Source organism: Siphateles boraxobius, unplaced genomic scaffold, assembly GCF_051911475.1.
Source record: "Siphateles boraxobius isolate OS27281-9 unplaced genomic scaffold, OSU_SipBor_1 92, whole genome shotgun sequence".
Lineage (NCBI taxonomy): Eukaryota > Metazoa > Chordata > Actinopteri > Cypriniformes > Leuciscidae > Siphateles > Siphateles boraxobius.
Window position 1 is genome coordinate 2338544 of NW_027509222.1, and position 14763 is coordinate 2353306.

Genomic DNA, 14763 nt, shown 5'->3' on the forward strand with positions numbered 1-14763 from the left:
ATCTATCTATCTGTCTATTATCATCTTTCTATCTTTTAAAAATATTTAAACATTCAAATGTATGCATTACATTTTAAAAGATTAGAGTATTATAATAAACTGATACAGATTTTTCGTTATCAAAGTGTATAGTTGTAACAAAAAGCAGAAATTTCACACTCCTTACCTTCTGCATTTTATAATAACTTCCTTTTCCTCTGTCGAGCGATCATGAGAGTAATCACTCGACAGAGGAAAATATAACCGCTGAAAAGACGTAGGAGGAAGGGGCTCTGTGTTTCGTGAGACCATTTTTATCATTTTTATATGCCTTAATTCGTGAAATCGTGATTGGCGCGTTTCACCATCAGTGTGCAATGCACGTGGTGTCTAAGTTCGTCAATAAATAAACTGCACGTGTCTTGCGTAATAACATTGTAGACGGAACTTCTCTCCGTTAATGTCTATGGCGAGTCATGCAGGCACTGGGCTACTCCGCAGCCGAGACGACCCCGGGATAAAATAGTTTGAATATAAACAATTATTATAGGCGTACCGTAGTGATTCAGAATAAGTCAAAAACACGGTTTGGAAAATGGATTCATGATGTAGCCTACTCGTTCATTTTGAACATAAGTTACGGACTGCAGAAGCTGATACAACGGCGTTATAACATTTTACATAACATAACATTTTAACTCGCACATTCTCAAAAAATGGTCGCATATGCGACTAATATGGTCGCAGTCTGGAACCCTGCCCAATGGGTACATGACTCATCCACAAAAGCTGCCTCAGCGTGTTCGAGGCCCAGACACACGAGGCAGCGATCGAGACCATCCCGTGACCCCAGGTAACGACCGCATCTAGAAACACACAGATAGAAAGTCATCTTTAAAAAGATGCGTTCTATCCATGTAAGCTCTTTTAGGGACTGCTCTCACTGGTGCTGAAGCACGCAGGGGAATAGTCACTGCGAACACAAACAGGAATGTGCACCTGTCTGTGCGCTGTCTCTTTCTCGCAGGCAGGTCTTACTAGCTGTAAAAACAGCTTTTGAGTGCTCTGAACGGCGCACCTTACCAGCTGTTGTAACAGCTTTTTTGTTTTGCTCAAAACCAGAAGAAAACAAAAAAGAGAGAAGAGAGAGAGCGAGAAAGACTGCTAGTGCTGTTGTGCTGTAACACCCGCATCAGGATGGAGGGGATTATAAAGGCTCGTAGATTCACTATCTGTAGAATCATCGAAGTGCTTGGCTCCGAAGCAAAAAGTTGAAATGCAATCGCACCAGCTGCTCATTATTTAGGCTACCCGCACTGCGAGGCTGAGCAGCAGATTCAAATGATTGCACGCCAATGTGCATTGGCTTGTTTAGTTTCACTACTCTAAGTATTCGTTGGTCTCGACGTGGCGTCGACTGACCGACTGAAGAGGAACCACAATTCTTAGCGAATAATTCTGAATTATGAAAATTGCATGTAAACTGGAGTGAAGAAGTTTGCTTGTGTCATGTAAATCACTTATGGTCCTACTTGTGCACCAATAATGTAATTATCATCATATGTAAAATGTAGTCCTTTAGTCACTAACCTGAAGTTTGATGCCCTGGTCCTTTTCAAATGCAACATTTTGTGGGACGGAGACAACCCCATATGCAAGTGCTTCTCGTAGGGGACGCTTGAAGTTTTGAAGAAGTGTCTTGGCAGTCATGGCAATCTTAACACCAGCTTTACAAAAAGATATGATCAGTGTGCCTAATTCTTGTAGTAAAAAAAAAAATCCTCATAAATCCCAAAGAATTCCAAAAAGTTATTACCTTCAGGGTACTCAGCAAAGAGTGAAAGCAAATCCTTGCGTTTCAAAACAGTAATTTCACACAATGTTGTTGTACGCATTGTAACATTTCTAGGGATTTTGTACAGCAAATGGAACTGGAAAAAAAAGTTTACAAAATATACAATTGATTTAGGTTTTCAAAATCCTCAAAAAAACAACATGCACTATTAACACAACAAATATATATTGTCAGTTTGAAACAAGCATTTTAGACTAAAATATTTTTAGGATGTATATTTTAAACTATGATATTTTAGTAAATCATATATAGAATATTGAGAACATAGATCTGAGCGTCATACCTCTCCAATCAATGTACCAGGTAGCAGTTTTGCTATCTCAACCCCAGAATTCTCCCTTAGAACCTGAAAAATAGAGCAAATGAGTTCAGAAAACCTTGAACTTCAAAACTTACTAAATTATTGTCCTCAGATGTTCTCAAAGACTTATATTAGGCATACCTGTAGAAGTCCATGCTTAATGTAATACAGATTTTGATTAATTTCTCCAGTTTCAGCCAGAATTTGTCCAGGACTGTACATGTAGGTTTTTAATTTCAGCGACAAAGCCCCTTTAAAGCCCGGTTCTGTGTCTCTGAACAACTTGGCCTAGAAAAATGGATAACCACTTTATGATATACATAAAAAGTATTTGTAATTGAATCAACCGTTAACCAAAAACATTATTATTATGTGCTATCATGGCCTCAGACAATAGAGTTGTGACGTTCGCGAACGAACCGATTCTTTTGAACGGCTCATAAACATGAACGATGGGAGCCGAGTCGCGGCTGGAGGGGAGCCGTTCTTTCTGTCGTTCTTTTTTTCCTGCGCGCGTTTCACACAGATGCACACAAAATTAGCTCCTCAGTTATAGGGGAAGGGGCGCACCCAGCGCAGGGGTGCTACTGCCTTACAGCATGATGATAATAGTTGTGCATGTGCACGCACGCGCATTCTTTACGTTAGTACTCCAGTGGAAAAAAAACCCTACTTGCCTCTGTCATTGGGTAGGAGTGGAGCCAATGACTTGTGCACGCTGCTGTCACATGGTTAATCCAGTTTTAAAAAAGTTACATATTTTTTGTTTTTTATCAAAATGTTCTTGTGTGATAACAATGTTCTTGTGTGGAAGTGTTAGTGTTTGTAGTAAAAGCTGTTTTGCACAGAAATTCATTGCAGTCGGCTTTGTTTTTGATGTTTATTTGTGAGTAGGTATTGTATGAATAACACAAGTCAACATAGCTTTACACATACACACACTTTGTACTAAAGGTAAATCCAAAATAGTGATGTCACTTTCTAAGCAGAGGGATGTTGTGCAACCCTATGGAATATAGTCCACACATGACAAATGAGGTAATAATCAATATTTCAGAATAATTCAAACTCAGATATTGGTGTGTGATATCTGAATTTTAATTATTTGACTACAAATCTCACCTCATCATTCCTCCCAGTGATTATTTCCAGGATAAACTGAGATGCCCCCAAGCTGGCTTCTTAAAACTGACTAAATATTTAAAAAGAGTCAAAGTTCTTTTAAACGGCTCTTTGAAAGGAACGGATCGCCAAGATCCGGATCCCCTCAAAGAGCCATAAATCCCATCACTATCAGACAATTTATTAGATTACTCACCTTTTTAATCAGAGATTTGTGGCTCCAACTTGAAACATCTGAACGTATGACAAATGGGAGATCATCCAGGAGTCCTTGAATGACACGACCCCTGTGGTGGTACCAAAGATAGTAATAATAGTCGTGCACCCACAGCTGGATTTCCTCTGGTAATTCCATATGTCTCTTTGATTAAAAGGGGAAAATAAAGATGAAATTACTAGTAGAAATGACAGATGAAAGTCTAAAATCTTCTTATTACAAACCATATAATGATGAACAGCCTGCATTCTATGGTAGAATCTTCCTCTTTGTGCCATCATGTTGCCTATAACTGAGCTCATACTAGACATGCTGATTCCAAAGGAAAGAAATCCAACCACCATAACAAGTGATGCAACTGTGGCCTCTTCCAAATTTGTGGCATGTATATCTCCAAAGCTGTTCAATATGTTTAATGAGACAATATGATGAAACAATGTACATAAAAAGATGCAATACTCGATGTTAACAGTTAATCCTGGGTATTCATAAGCTGCTGTTTCACACTGTACATTCCTGAACCCTGGGTTAAAGTCCTTATATGCATATTTGCGGTGTCAGTGTTACTGACTGGACAAACGCAGCACGTGACCTGTTAACATAAAGGCTCTAGCATTGCCCATACTTATATTACACATTGCTGACATAACTTGCACACAACCATACTCTTATCGACGCTTCCAACCACGGGGCCAACCAAAGCGGTCTCGTCAGCTTCTTCGTTCATGTTCACTGTGGTTTATTGTTGTCTGAAGTCATGAACGCTAGTTTGTGCTCCAGTATAATCGGTCCGCCGAAACTCATCCAGTGAGAAACGTTCCGCAGTGTGGAAAAATGTTGGAAAATGTTTAACGCGTTTAATCTTAATTAACGCGTTAAGAGTCTGTAATTAATTAATCTTAATTAACGCGTTAAAGTCCCGGCCCTAATTTTTAGTGAACTTTTCAAACTATAAAGGTAAGAATGAAACGGTCTCTTCTTCACTCCAATTTTAGTGTTATCCATCGCCATTTGACATTTTTCCTATCATAAGCAGAAAGGACTGTTTACATTGCAGTTTTTCCATTAATGCCTAAAGCGTGTGAATATAAAACACGTGATTTGTTGTCGGTTACTAATCATCTAGTTGTAACATTCTCCGCATCGTTTCACACTGTACACGTTTTGCACCGCAATGCAGTTAACACCACTAACCCCACATCGAAATTACAAATGTGAAACGCTCCTTTACCTGGGGTTAAAAGAGTTGTTTAGAACGACAAAAACTCGGGGTTAAGCGCCGTGTCAAAAGCCCGTTTATGTTAATTTGAGAAGAAGTATAAAATAATTTAGACAGATTAGACTGTTTTGGGCTGCCAGAGTTTATGCAACCCACTGATCCTGATAGACTGAATGAACATAAAACCTGCATGCAAACCCCAGCTAACACACAAAGTACCAGTTACATGATTTTTTGTAGTTTACTTTTTTATTTATTTCATGACATACTAATTGACAGCGTAAATACTACGTTGCATGCTCGTAGACGTTTCTTGTAGACCTTTTTACATTACATTAATGTTCACCCAAAAACGAAAATTTTAGTTTTTAGGTGAATGTCACAAATTTATTTATTTATTTATTTATTTAGAATGCTGCATAAAACTTCCATATAATACTTGCATCTGTGTTTAAAATCACTTTGAATATCCAGTTTATAAGAATGATATGATTTACAACTGATTATTTTTAAAAAGCCAAGGAAAACTATTTTAGAAAATATAGAAGATAATTCAATAAGGGTCAAATACTGTAGCACACTGTACATAGCAAATAACAATGACAATTCTCACCCTATGGAGCATAGTGTAACGGTTGACCAGTAAATCGATGTAGCATAGAACTCCATGTCTGTAACTCCTGTCGAATTGGCTGAAACTATAGGAAAAAACATGGCATTTAAATATCATCATTAAATATCATCATCCATAAACATGTCACACGGAGATTTAAAAGGGACCTATTATGCCCCTTTTTACAATATAAGTCTCAGGTGTCCCTAGACTATGTCTGTGACGTTTCAGCTCAAAATACCCCCAAGATCATGTATCATACCATGTTGTAAATTCCCATTTTTGAGTGGAAGAAAAAAATGCTGTTTTTGTGCATGTGTCTTTAAATGCAAATGAGGTGCTGGTCTCCGCCCAGCTTTCCAGAAGGGGGCGGAACCTGTACACCTTGGATACTCTGCCAAAAACTAACAAAACATCTGTTTGGTTTAGATTATCAATTCTATCGTGGTCAAGGTCACCTGACATTGCAGTTCCCTTTCAGTCGATAACGTCAGACGTAGTCGACGGTCGACTGAATGGGGATCGCGCTAGAGAGCCTATCATCTTCGATTACTATTGAACGTGCCAATGGAATTGGCGTGCGTGATTTGCATCACACACTCCGCCCCCGCGGCGCGGGTATAAATACGGAAGTGGATGCACGCACTAGTTGCCTTTCGCTTCGGAGCCGTTCGTCTTTGATGTCTCTGAAGAGTGCTGTTGTATTCAACGAGCAAGTGTGTCGGTGTTCTTGCGGGAAGACCTCTCCAGTGTTGGTGTTCTACAGCGTGGTGCAGCGGTGATCGCGAGCTTCTCAGCTCTCAACTGCTGTTTTAACAGCATCAAATTTCTATTTTTTGTTTGTGTGTTGACGGTTGGTTAGAGGGCGATAAGTCAGTGCTTCACTGTTGGTTGAAAGACTATTCAGTGTTTGCCGCGGTCATTCCCTGTGTGCTCCGGCACTGGTGACGGTCCCATTTCCTAAAAGAGCAACACTGGTGTGAGAGGTCTTTTTCAAGATGCCATTCCATCTGTGCGTTTCTGGGTGCGGTCTGGCGCTATCCCCCTCTGACGGTCACGAAAGTTGTGTCACATGTTTGGGCTTACAGCATGCCGAGGCAGCTTTCGTGGATGAGTCATGTTCTCACTGCGGGAACATGGCCATCTCGGTGTTGAGATCTAGACTCGCCTTCGTCAAAAGCGTTGGTGCAGTCCCTACCTCTGGACCCTGCCCTTGTTCTTCCTCTGGGTTACCTTCCCAGAGAAAGACTGGGGTGCCGTCCAAGCTGGGTGATCTGAGGATCACAGTGAGGGGTAATCCGCCCGGCCAGGCCCCGTGGATCCCTCACTCCTCTTTCGCACCGCAACCGGTGGAGCTCCCCTTTGATCCCGCTGGTCCCTCTGTAATGGACAGGCCAGCCGTGTCATTTGGGGCCCCTCCAGGGGATACCATGCCAATCGCAGCATCGGAGGGGGAGCTGAACTCTGGAGATGACGACTCGGCTGCACTGCCTCCCTCTGGGAGACCAGTGTTGCCCGAGCCAGATCCAGAAATGTCAGCTATGCTGAAAAAGGCCGCAGAGGTGGTAGGGCTTGTGTGGAACCCTCCACCGTGTCCTGAGCCGTCTCGGTTGGATGATTGGTATATCGGGGCGGGCCGTACTGGTTCTCAGTCCGCCGCCCCGGTTCCTTTCTTTCCTGAAGTGCATGAGGAGCTTACGAGGGCATGGATGGCACCTTTCTCTGCCAGAAACCGCCTGAGTGGCTCCTCCCCCCTCACTACCCTTGATGGGGGAGCGGTGAAGGGTTACGAGGCTATCCCTCCAGTGGAGCGGGCTGTTGCGATGCAGTTATGCCCAACGGCGGCCGCTTCCTGGAGAGGTGATCCTCGTCACTCCTCTAAAGCCTGTAAGTTCTCGTCTGCTCTTACGGGCAAGGCTTACAAAGCTTGTGGGCAAGCCGCTTCATCTCTGCATGCCATGGCGTTGCTCCAGGTCCACCAGGCCCAGGCACTCATGAACATGCACGAGGGTAGTCCGGACCGTGAGCTCATGGGTGAGCTCCGCACTGCAACTGACCTCGCCCTCCGGGCAACGAAGGTTGCAGCTCGTGCGGTCGGTTCGGCGATGTCCACACTTGTGATCCAGGAGAGCCATCTCTGGCTCAACCTGGCCGATATGAGAGAAGCGGACAAGGTTCGGTTCCTGGATTCTCCCATTTCCCAGGTTGGGTTATTCGGCGACGCTGTGGAGAACTTTGCCCAACAGTTCTCTACAGCCCAGAAACAGACGGAGGCCATCTGGCACATCCTGCCTCGGAGGGACGCTGCTGCCTTCACCCGCCCGCCGAGGTCAGATCCTCCGCCTATTCATCGCCGCAGCCGCCTCAGCTCCCGCCGGACCACCGCAGCAGCCTTCACCCAGATTCTGGCTTGGAGCCGGCCGCGGAAAGGGCGCACAGCCTGCTCCAGGCGCTGCCAAGCCAGGTGGTAAGCATCAGCACAAAAGAAAACGCTGAACCTGGACGGGCTCTCAGGGATGGAGGAGTTGCTCGTGGAGTGGTCGCCGATCCACTCCCTCTGGCTGTTTGGAGGGCCGGCTGGAGTTTTTTGTTATGTGTGTGTTTGTTCCGCCACTGGCCCCTATAAAAACGGGGTCAGCGGTACCCACATATTCAAAAAAAGAGCAAATTTTCTATTCCTGGGTTCCAAGTGGACCAGTCTGGCGGCTGTGACCCTGTAATAGCCTTATATCCCCCAGCTTCCCTTGGTCGCCAGCAGGCAGCTTGAAGCGTTCGAGGACCCGGTCATCCGCCTTCTCACGTCCCCCTGCCACTAGTGGAGACAGGTAAGTGTTGCACTGCACACTAACACCACTATCTCTACTTTGCTGCCCCACCTCAGGCTCGGCTACCCCGCTCAAGTCAGTGATAATCATCACATTAGGTGTTGAGCAGACGTGCTCCTGAAAATTCTGTGATATTCATCACGCCGAGTGTTGAGCAGTGCTCCTGACTTGTGCGTGCTTATCTTATCCTGCTTGCAAAGGATATGATATAGCCGCTCTTCAAGCCGGTACGAAGGCCAGTTGTAAACTCGTTCTGCGTGCTACTAGGTGGTGGGTCGTGACCATCTTGGCCCAAGATTGGTCTGCAGCTCCGACCTGAAAGACATGTGCTTCAGATCTCTACCTTCCGCACCGCAGGCCATCCTGTGTGTTGCGTGTAAGGGTGGAGTATCAGTACAGTGTCCTTTCCCTCGAGTGCTCCAGAGCCCGTTGGGTCTTCAGGTCAACTGGAAGAGAGTATCTCTTTTTCAGTTTTGGAGATGGACTCGGTCTAACACGTCTCTCCAATGAGAATGTGTTCAGCTGGTGTTGAAGTGAGAAAGGGTCCCACTGAAAGAACTTTCAGAGGCTCCTGGGGTATATGGTAGTTGCAGCCTTTGCCTTCCTCCATATGTGACCGCTTCAGCGCTAGCTTCATGATCGAGTCCCGAGGTGACCGTGGCAGAGCAGCTCACCCTGTGTGACTATAGTTCATCCCGGTCTGCTGCCAAACCCTCTTCAACAGAGGGGCCATGTACAAAGGGCTTGTTTTAACGGGGGCCTGGGCAACCCTCGACTACACGGCATTTGTGCCTCGAGTTGTTAGACATTGCGACCGTTGCGCAAGCTTCCCTTGCATGTCACAACTCACCCGTCACCTCCTCCTTGGAGTCAGAAGCTTCTGAGGACGCTTTGTTCCACTCTTCCCGCTTTACTCAATCGTGCCGCCATCGAGCCTCACGACAGTTATAGCCAGGGCAAGTGGAGACTCCATCCCCTGGGTCCAGCTGGGTCATGACAATTCCGGGCCGCTCAGTTGCCCCTCCGGTTTCGTCTTCCTGCCAGTGTTTGTATAAACCGAGCGGACTACCCTTGGACAAACACTGGCTCTCAGCTGCCCCAGGTGCCCGCAGAAATGCGTTTAACCCCAGTGAGCCTTCTAAAAGCGACTGCGACTCATGGTCGCCTTGCGCCTGCTCAAGTCAGTGAAATCATCACACTTCATGTTGAGCAGAAATGCTCCTGAAACTCAGTGAAGTTCATCGCACTCAAGTGTTGAGCAGCAATGCCCCTGTAGCTCAGTGAGTTTCTTCACACTCAGGTGTTGAGCAGAAATGCTCCTGTAGCTCAGTGAATTCATCACATGCAGTGCTGAGCAGAAATGCTCCTGTTGCTCAGTGAAGTTCTTCGCGCTCAAGTGTTGAGCAGAAATGCTCCTGAAGCTCAGTGAACTTATCACACTCAAGTGCTGAGCAGAAAATGCTCCTGAAGCCCAGTGATCTTCACATGTTGTGTTGAGCAATGCTCCTGTCTTTTTGCGCCCGTCGCTTGCACCTACGTGCCAAGTCAGGAGAGGAACAGGTCTTCATAGTTGCCCCTTATTGGCCCAACTAGACCTGGTTCCCATCGACAGCCTTCCTGACTTCCCCTGAAAACTCTTTCAGGGACAGGGCACGATGGCACCCGCGTTATTCCCCCGGAGATTCCGGGCGGTCTTACATCTGAACGCGGAGGTTCAGGTGGCTATCACAGGGACATGTGATAGTTACCATCACTTCTGCGAGCACCCCCTAGAAATGGGTAGCGTGCTTACGCCTTTAGAAGTGGAACCTAGTCGTTGAGTCTTCTCTCCAGAGGAGATCCTGAAAGCTTTCGATCACTTCAGTGCTCTCTTTCCTGCAAAATGGGTTGGAGTAGGCTGTTTTCCTTCACCCTCAAAATGATGTTGCCTCGGTGTTTAAACGACGCTCATCGTGTTGCAGAAGTGTGCAGAAGCACGTTCTGATCGTCAGGTTCCTGAGGAGCAAGGTCTTGTAAATCCTTGCGTCCCTCTTTATCCTCTTGGGCCTTGTCCCTGGTGCGACTGCACTGCAGAGACCGCCCCTGAGCCACTGCAGGCAGTGAGTTAAAAATTCTGTTATATCAGTTCTCCTGCTCGCGTGGTCTCTACTAGAGGGTAGGGACTTGCTCGCTTTCGGTCAACGTATTGTGCCTGGAGTCTGGGCCGGCTAACTCTCACAAGCTGAGACCCCGGCTCGGATTGTGCCCAAGGTTCCAACCTCTCCCGTAATATGAGCAGGTGGTGAGCCTGCAAGCGCTGCCCTGGAGGAGGCAGATCCAGCCCTTGCTTCTCTGTCCGTTCGCTTGGACGTGTACAGAACGCAAGCCATAGACCTCAGACCAGCTCTACAAATATCTGTTGCAATTCAGCAGAGAGGGAAGGCTGTTTCCATGCAAAGTCGCACTAGTGCTTGCCTTCATTTCGGTTAAAATCCGAGATGCAACATGTCCACTTAGGTGTTGAGCTCCTCTATGATGAGTGTAAAGTGCTCCGCCTGGGCGTTGACGATATGCTTTGCTAAAACAGATTCTAGAGTTGGGGGCTGGACGACACCTAGTTGAACCTCTGCTTCCCGTGGGCTCCCTTCTCATGAAGCCAGTTTCACCGTGAGCCCGGTTCAAGTGTCGGCTTGCTGCGCCATTCCCCTCCTCTCCTATGGACTGGTTACGTGCGCCTTTCTACTCCAGTTGAGTTCCCTTAAAATTGAACCCTGTTGAGTTCCTCCACACCCCTCCGACGTCGGACGTGCAGAACGTCTGGTTTTAGGCCTACCACTCGTAAGCAGTGTGGAACCTGTGTTAGGCTGGGTCCATATGTTGCGGTCCCTACGGCGACCCCAAATGTGTATTCTTCCGCGATACGGCTCCCTGCGGTGAGCCCGTGTCTTCCCTCGGCAGAGTCTCTCTGCCGTCACTGTCCGGTGTGTCTCCCCCCGTCTTAGGCTGGAGCCACCCCAGTGACATTCCATATGTTAGACTGCCCGGTTTCCGCCCAGTTCATATGTGTATTTTCCATGTTACCTCCCTCTGGGTTGGATATGGCTTCCGCAGCGTCCCTTCCTTCCAATGTACGGGGAACACTTTTCCAGTGGCCCTGTAGGAACAGCAGTGACTTTCCTGGCCTAAGCCCAGTCCTTCCCCACCTTAAATTTGCGGGGGCATCAGGAGGCTTTGGTTTAGGCACTGGAAGGTGGCAGCGTTAGTGGCGTTTTCAAAGGTTATCCCCATTCAGTCGACCGTCGACTACGTCTGACGTTATCGACTGAAAGGGAACGTCCTGGTTGCGTATGCAACCCACCGTTCCCTGAAGGAGAGAACGGAGGACGTAGTCCCCTTGCCACTACCGCTGGACCACCGCTGACCCCGGGTTACTCTCGGCTCCTCAGCGAAAAGCAACTAGTGCGTGCATCTACTTCCGTATTTATACCCGCGCCACGGGGGCGGAGTGTGTGATGGAAATCACGCACGCCAAATTCCATTGGCTCGTTCAATAGTAATCGAAGATGATAGGCTCTCTAGCGCGATCCCCATTCAGTCGACCGTCGACTACGTCCTCCGTTCCCTCCTTCAGGGAACGGTGGGTTGTATACGCAACCAGGACGTTCTTCATCATCATGAAAGTTTATTATTTGCATGCGTTTTAAAGCCATATCAATCTAAATATCTGATATATGCTTTTATAAGCACACAAACTAACAGAAAGCTGGCTGTCAGACGGCACTTCACCTGAATATCAAACTAAGTTCTCTTACACATCTTATTGTGCTTAAAATATGTGGTTGATTGAACAAAGATTTGGCTGTACAGAAACAGTGGGTGTGTTGTAGGCTTGCTACGGTAGTCGGTGTTACCGGTGTTACACGGTTTTCAGTCGCAACACCAGTTTCATCACTTGCCCACCGCTACACCGCAAAAAAAAAGTTTAATTACGCATTATCCGTTAAGTCCTGCACACACACACACACACACACACACACACACACACACACACGACCCAAAGAAAAGACGCGCGTCAGTATCGAGTTCTCTTTTGGTCTTAAACCATAACACACACAACTTATGCCAAAATGTCTGGTTTGTTGAGTGTCCTCATAAGAGTCTTAAATGATTTAAATAAAGTCTTAAATGAACGTAGAGATTTGTGAGAAACCATAGTGGACGTTATTGAGTGAACTTATTCAATACCACATTGCACTGCATTAACGAGTGTACAGCTTATGTACGCTGAAAGGCTGTCCGAATTCGATCACTCGTTTTCATTCACTCCTTCAAGTGAACAGTATTAGTGGACTAACGTAGGGAATAGGACTTTCTTAGTGAATGAGTGTTTAGGGGGCGATTTCGGATTCAACCCATGTTCTCAAGAAGTGAAAAATAGAGGACACTGACAACGCGCTGATAGACAGGACCGAGCAGGTAATACTTAATATGGAACAAAGTCTCAACTTTCAAATTTGGTCAGTCAAAGAAAATTCAACAGTAAATATGCCTACCGTTTGGTGGCTCTTTAATGTGTCGTGACAGATTGATTGATAAATGTTTATTTTCCCTGCAGCGAATCCTGGAAAGAATGACGCAACACGTGACTACTCTGCTGTACGATGGTGCTTTAAGTTTAACTTCCATTATAATTTTAATGTATTATGTTTCGTTGCATTGATGAAATTCAACCAATCACCAGTAAACGCTCCCCGTGACGTGAGAAGACCAAGTGGCAACATTCTAATTAGGGATGGCGAAAACTAAAAATTTTCTTGACCCGACCACCGAGCCTCATTAGCCGGTTGAAACCGGTTAACCGATTAGTTTAAAAAATATTCCACGCTATTTGAAATAACAGCCATTTCGAGCCGCGCCTGCAATTTCGCAACTCTGTCGCATCTCTCTCTGCCTCCCGCTCACACACACACACACACACACACACACACACTGCCCCGGCGCCGCGCTTCCACTCACGTCACTTTTTTAAAATCCCCTACAGCGCGAAACATGAGTCCCGCAAACGCGGGGCCGAGGAGCTTGTATGTAATCGGAGGACAAATGGCTCCTTAGTTTCGAAATGGTTTGGGTACAAGGTGATCGCGTTGAAAATAAAGGCGTTAGTCTAGCGTTAGAAGCTCATTTGATACATTGCAGCGTCTCATTTAAGAAAATGACAGCTCCGAAGAGACTCCGCTTAGTTTGAGGTAACGTTAGTGCTAACAATAATAAAGAAACATGATGATCATCATCACCTTATCTGTTACCACTGAAATGTAGATGTAATGTATTTCTACAGTATTACTACTGTATTTAAGCACTGTATCACACAAGTTGCAACTTACTGTATCATTATTTTTGGTGAAATGGTCCCACACACTAACCTTACGTTTCTTTGCACGCTTCATCCTGTCGTCTGCCCTGGCTCTAACCTCGAGTGTTTTAGCCTGTAGCCTTTAATTTTCGCAAACCTTGTGAGCGCGCGAACCCAAACGCTGTGACCTCGCGCCAAATGTTTTTATTGGTTTATTAAGTACAAACAGGCGAGTTATGAAAAATTGAGTGTGAGGGATTTGTTCACTTCACACAAAAATATCTTCGAATAAGATGGCTAACTGTAGTAGCGTTTAGTCCACTGTCTATAATAGCCTAATTTAGAGATCACTTTTTTTTTTTACCGACTACCGACAACTTTGATCGGTTAACGTTGAGACGGTCAACCATCGGTCAAACGGTCATCGGTTAGCATCCCTAATTCTAATCTGAAAAATGAAGCCTACCCGGAAAGTGCAAAAAACTGCAATACATCGAAAATCCGCTAGGGGCAGGTCCCAAAAGGGAGCAAATGTCCATAGCCCCCAATGTTAAAATGTCCATTTTCACAGAATTCATGTTTTTACAGGTTGGTCCCATGGACTTTTATTGTATTTTTCGATAGGTTCCGAGTGCCTGACAACTGTGAGGGGGGTAATTTTTTTCTAACTCGTTATTTTAGATCGTATTTAGATATAAAATGTATGACAAATAAGGACGTGGTTGTGGCGAAGTACGGCCGAGGGACGTGAGAGAACGGCGCGAGGCCGGTGGTGCGATTACTAATGAGCAACACCTGTGAAGTCTCGCTTCTCTCACGGAGGAGCGGAAGCATAAAGGAGGAGCGACGACGTTGATGATCGAGAGAGGAACAGGCCTGTGTTTTAGTTGTGTTTTTGTATTTTATTTTAGCCAGCAGTCGTCCGCGAGGGGCTGCTGGCAGTTATCTTTATTTTCGGTAGCCAGCAGTCGTCCGCGAGGGGCTAATTCGCTACAATTACATATAAAAATACTCAATATAAAATAAAATCCAGATCAACAAATCCTTGATTAGCTCTAAACTTTGCTAAATTTACTCCTTATTGGTGTAACCCACCAATAATATATTAAAGCAACTTTGATGTTTCAATGGTTTCTATGGAAGTAAAACCAGAAATCAAGGATATGATGTCATTGACAGGCTACGCAATGACACCGGACATTACACCGGTTAAAATAGCTGATATCTCTAAATTTAAACATTGTTGGAAACATTTGGGATAATTCTAGTACAAGTCAACAAAAAATACCACATTGTTCTA

General features: G+C 45.5%; 1 protein-coding gene across 1 annotated transcript in view; it reads right to left on the reverse strand.

The window, feature by feature from the left end:
• Positions 1–14763, reverse strand: part of cngk (cyclic nucleotide-gated potassium channel) — a 153001-nt gene that overhangs the window by 112099 nt on the left and 26139 nt on the right. Inside the window, exons 6-12 of the mRNA XM_077224760.1 lie at positions 5307–5391; positions 3699–3873; positions 3454–3618; positions 2277–2423; positions 2118–2180; positions 1796–1910; positions 1570–1706 (exon numbers count right to left, since the gene is read on the reverse strand). Coding sequence (XP_077080875.1) covers positions 1570–1706; positions 1796–1910; positions 2118–2180; positions 2277–2423; positions 3454–3618; positions 3699–3873; positions 5307–5391 — 887 coding nt within the window. The remainder of the gene's footprint in view (positions 1–1569; positions 1707–1795; positions 1911–2117; positions 2181–2276; positions 2424–3453; positions 3619–3698; positions 3874–5306; positions 5392–14763) is intronic.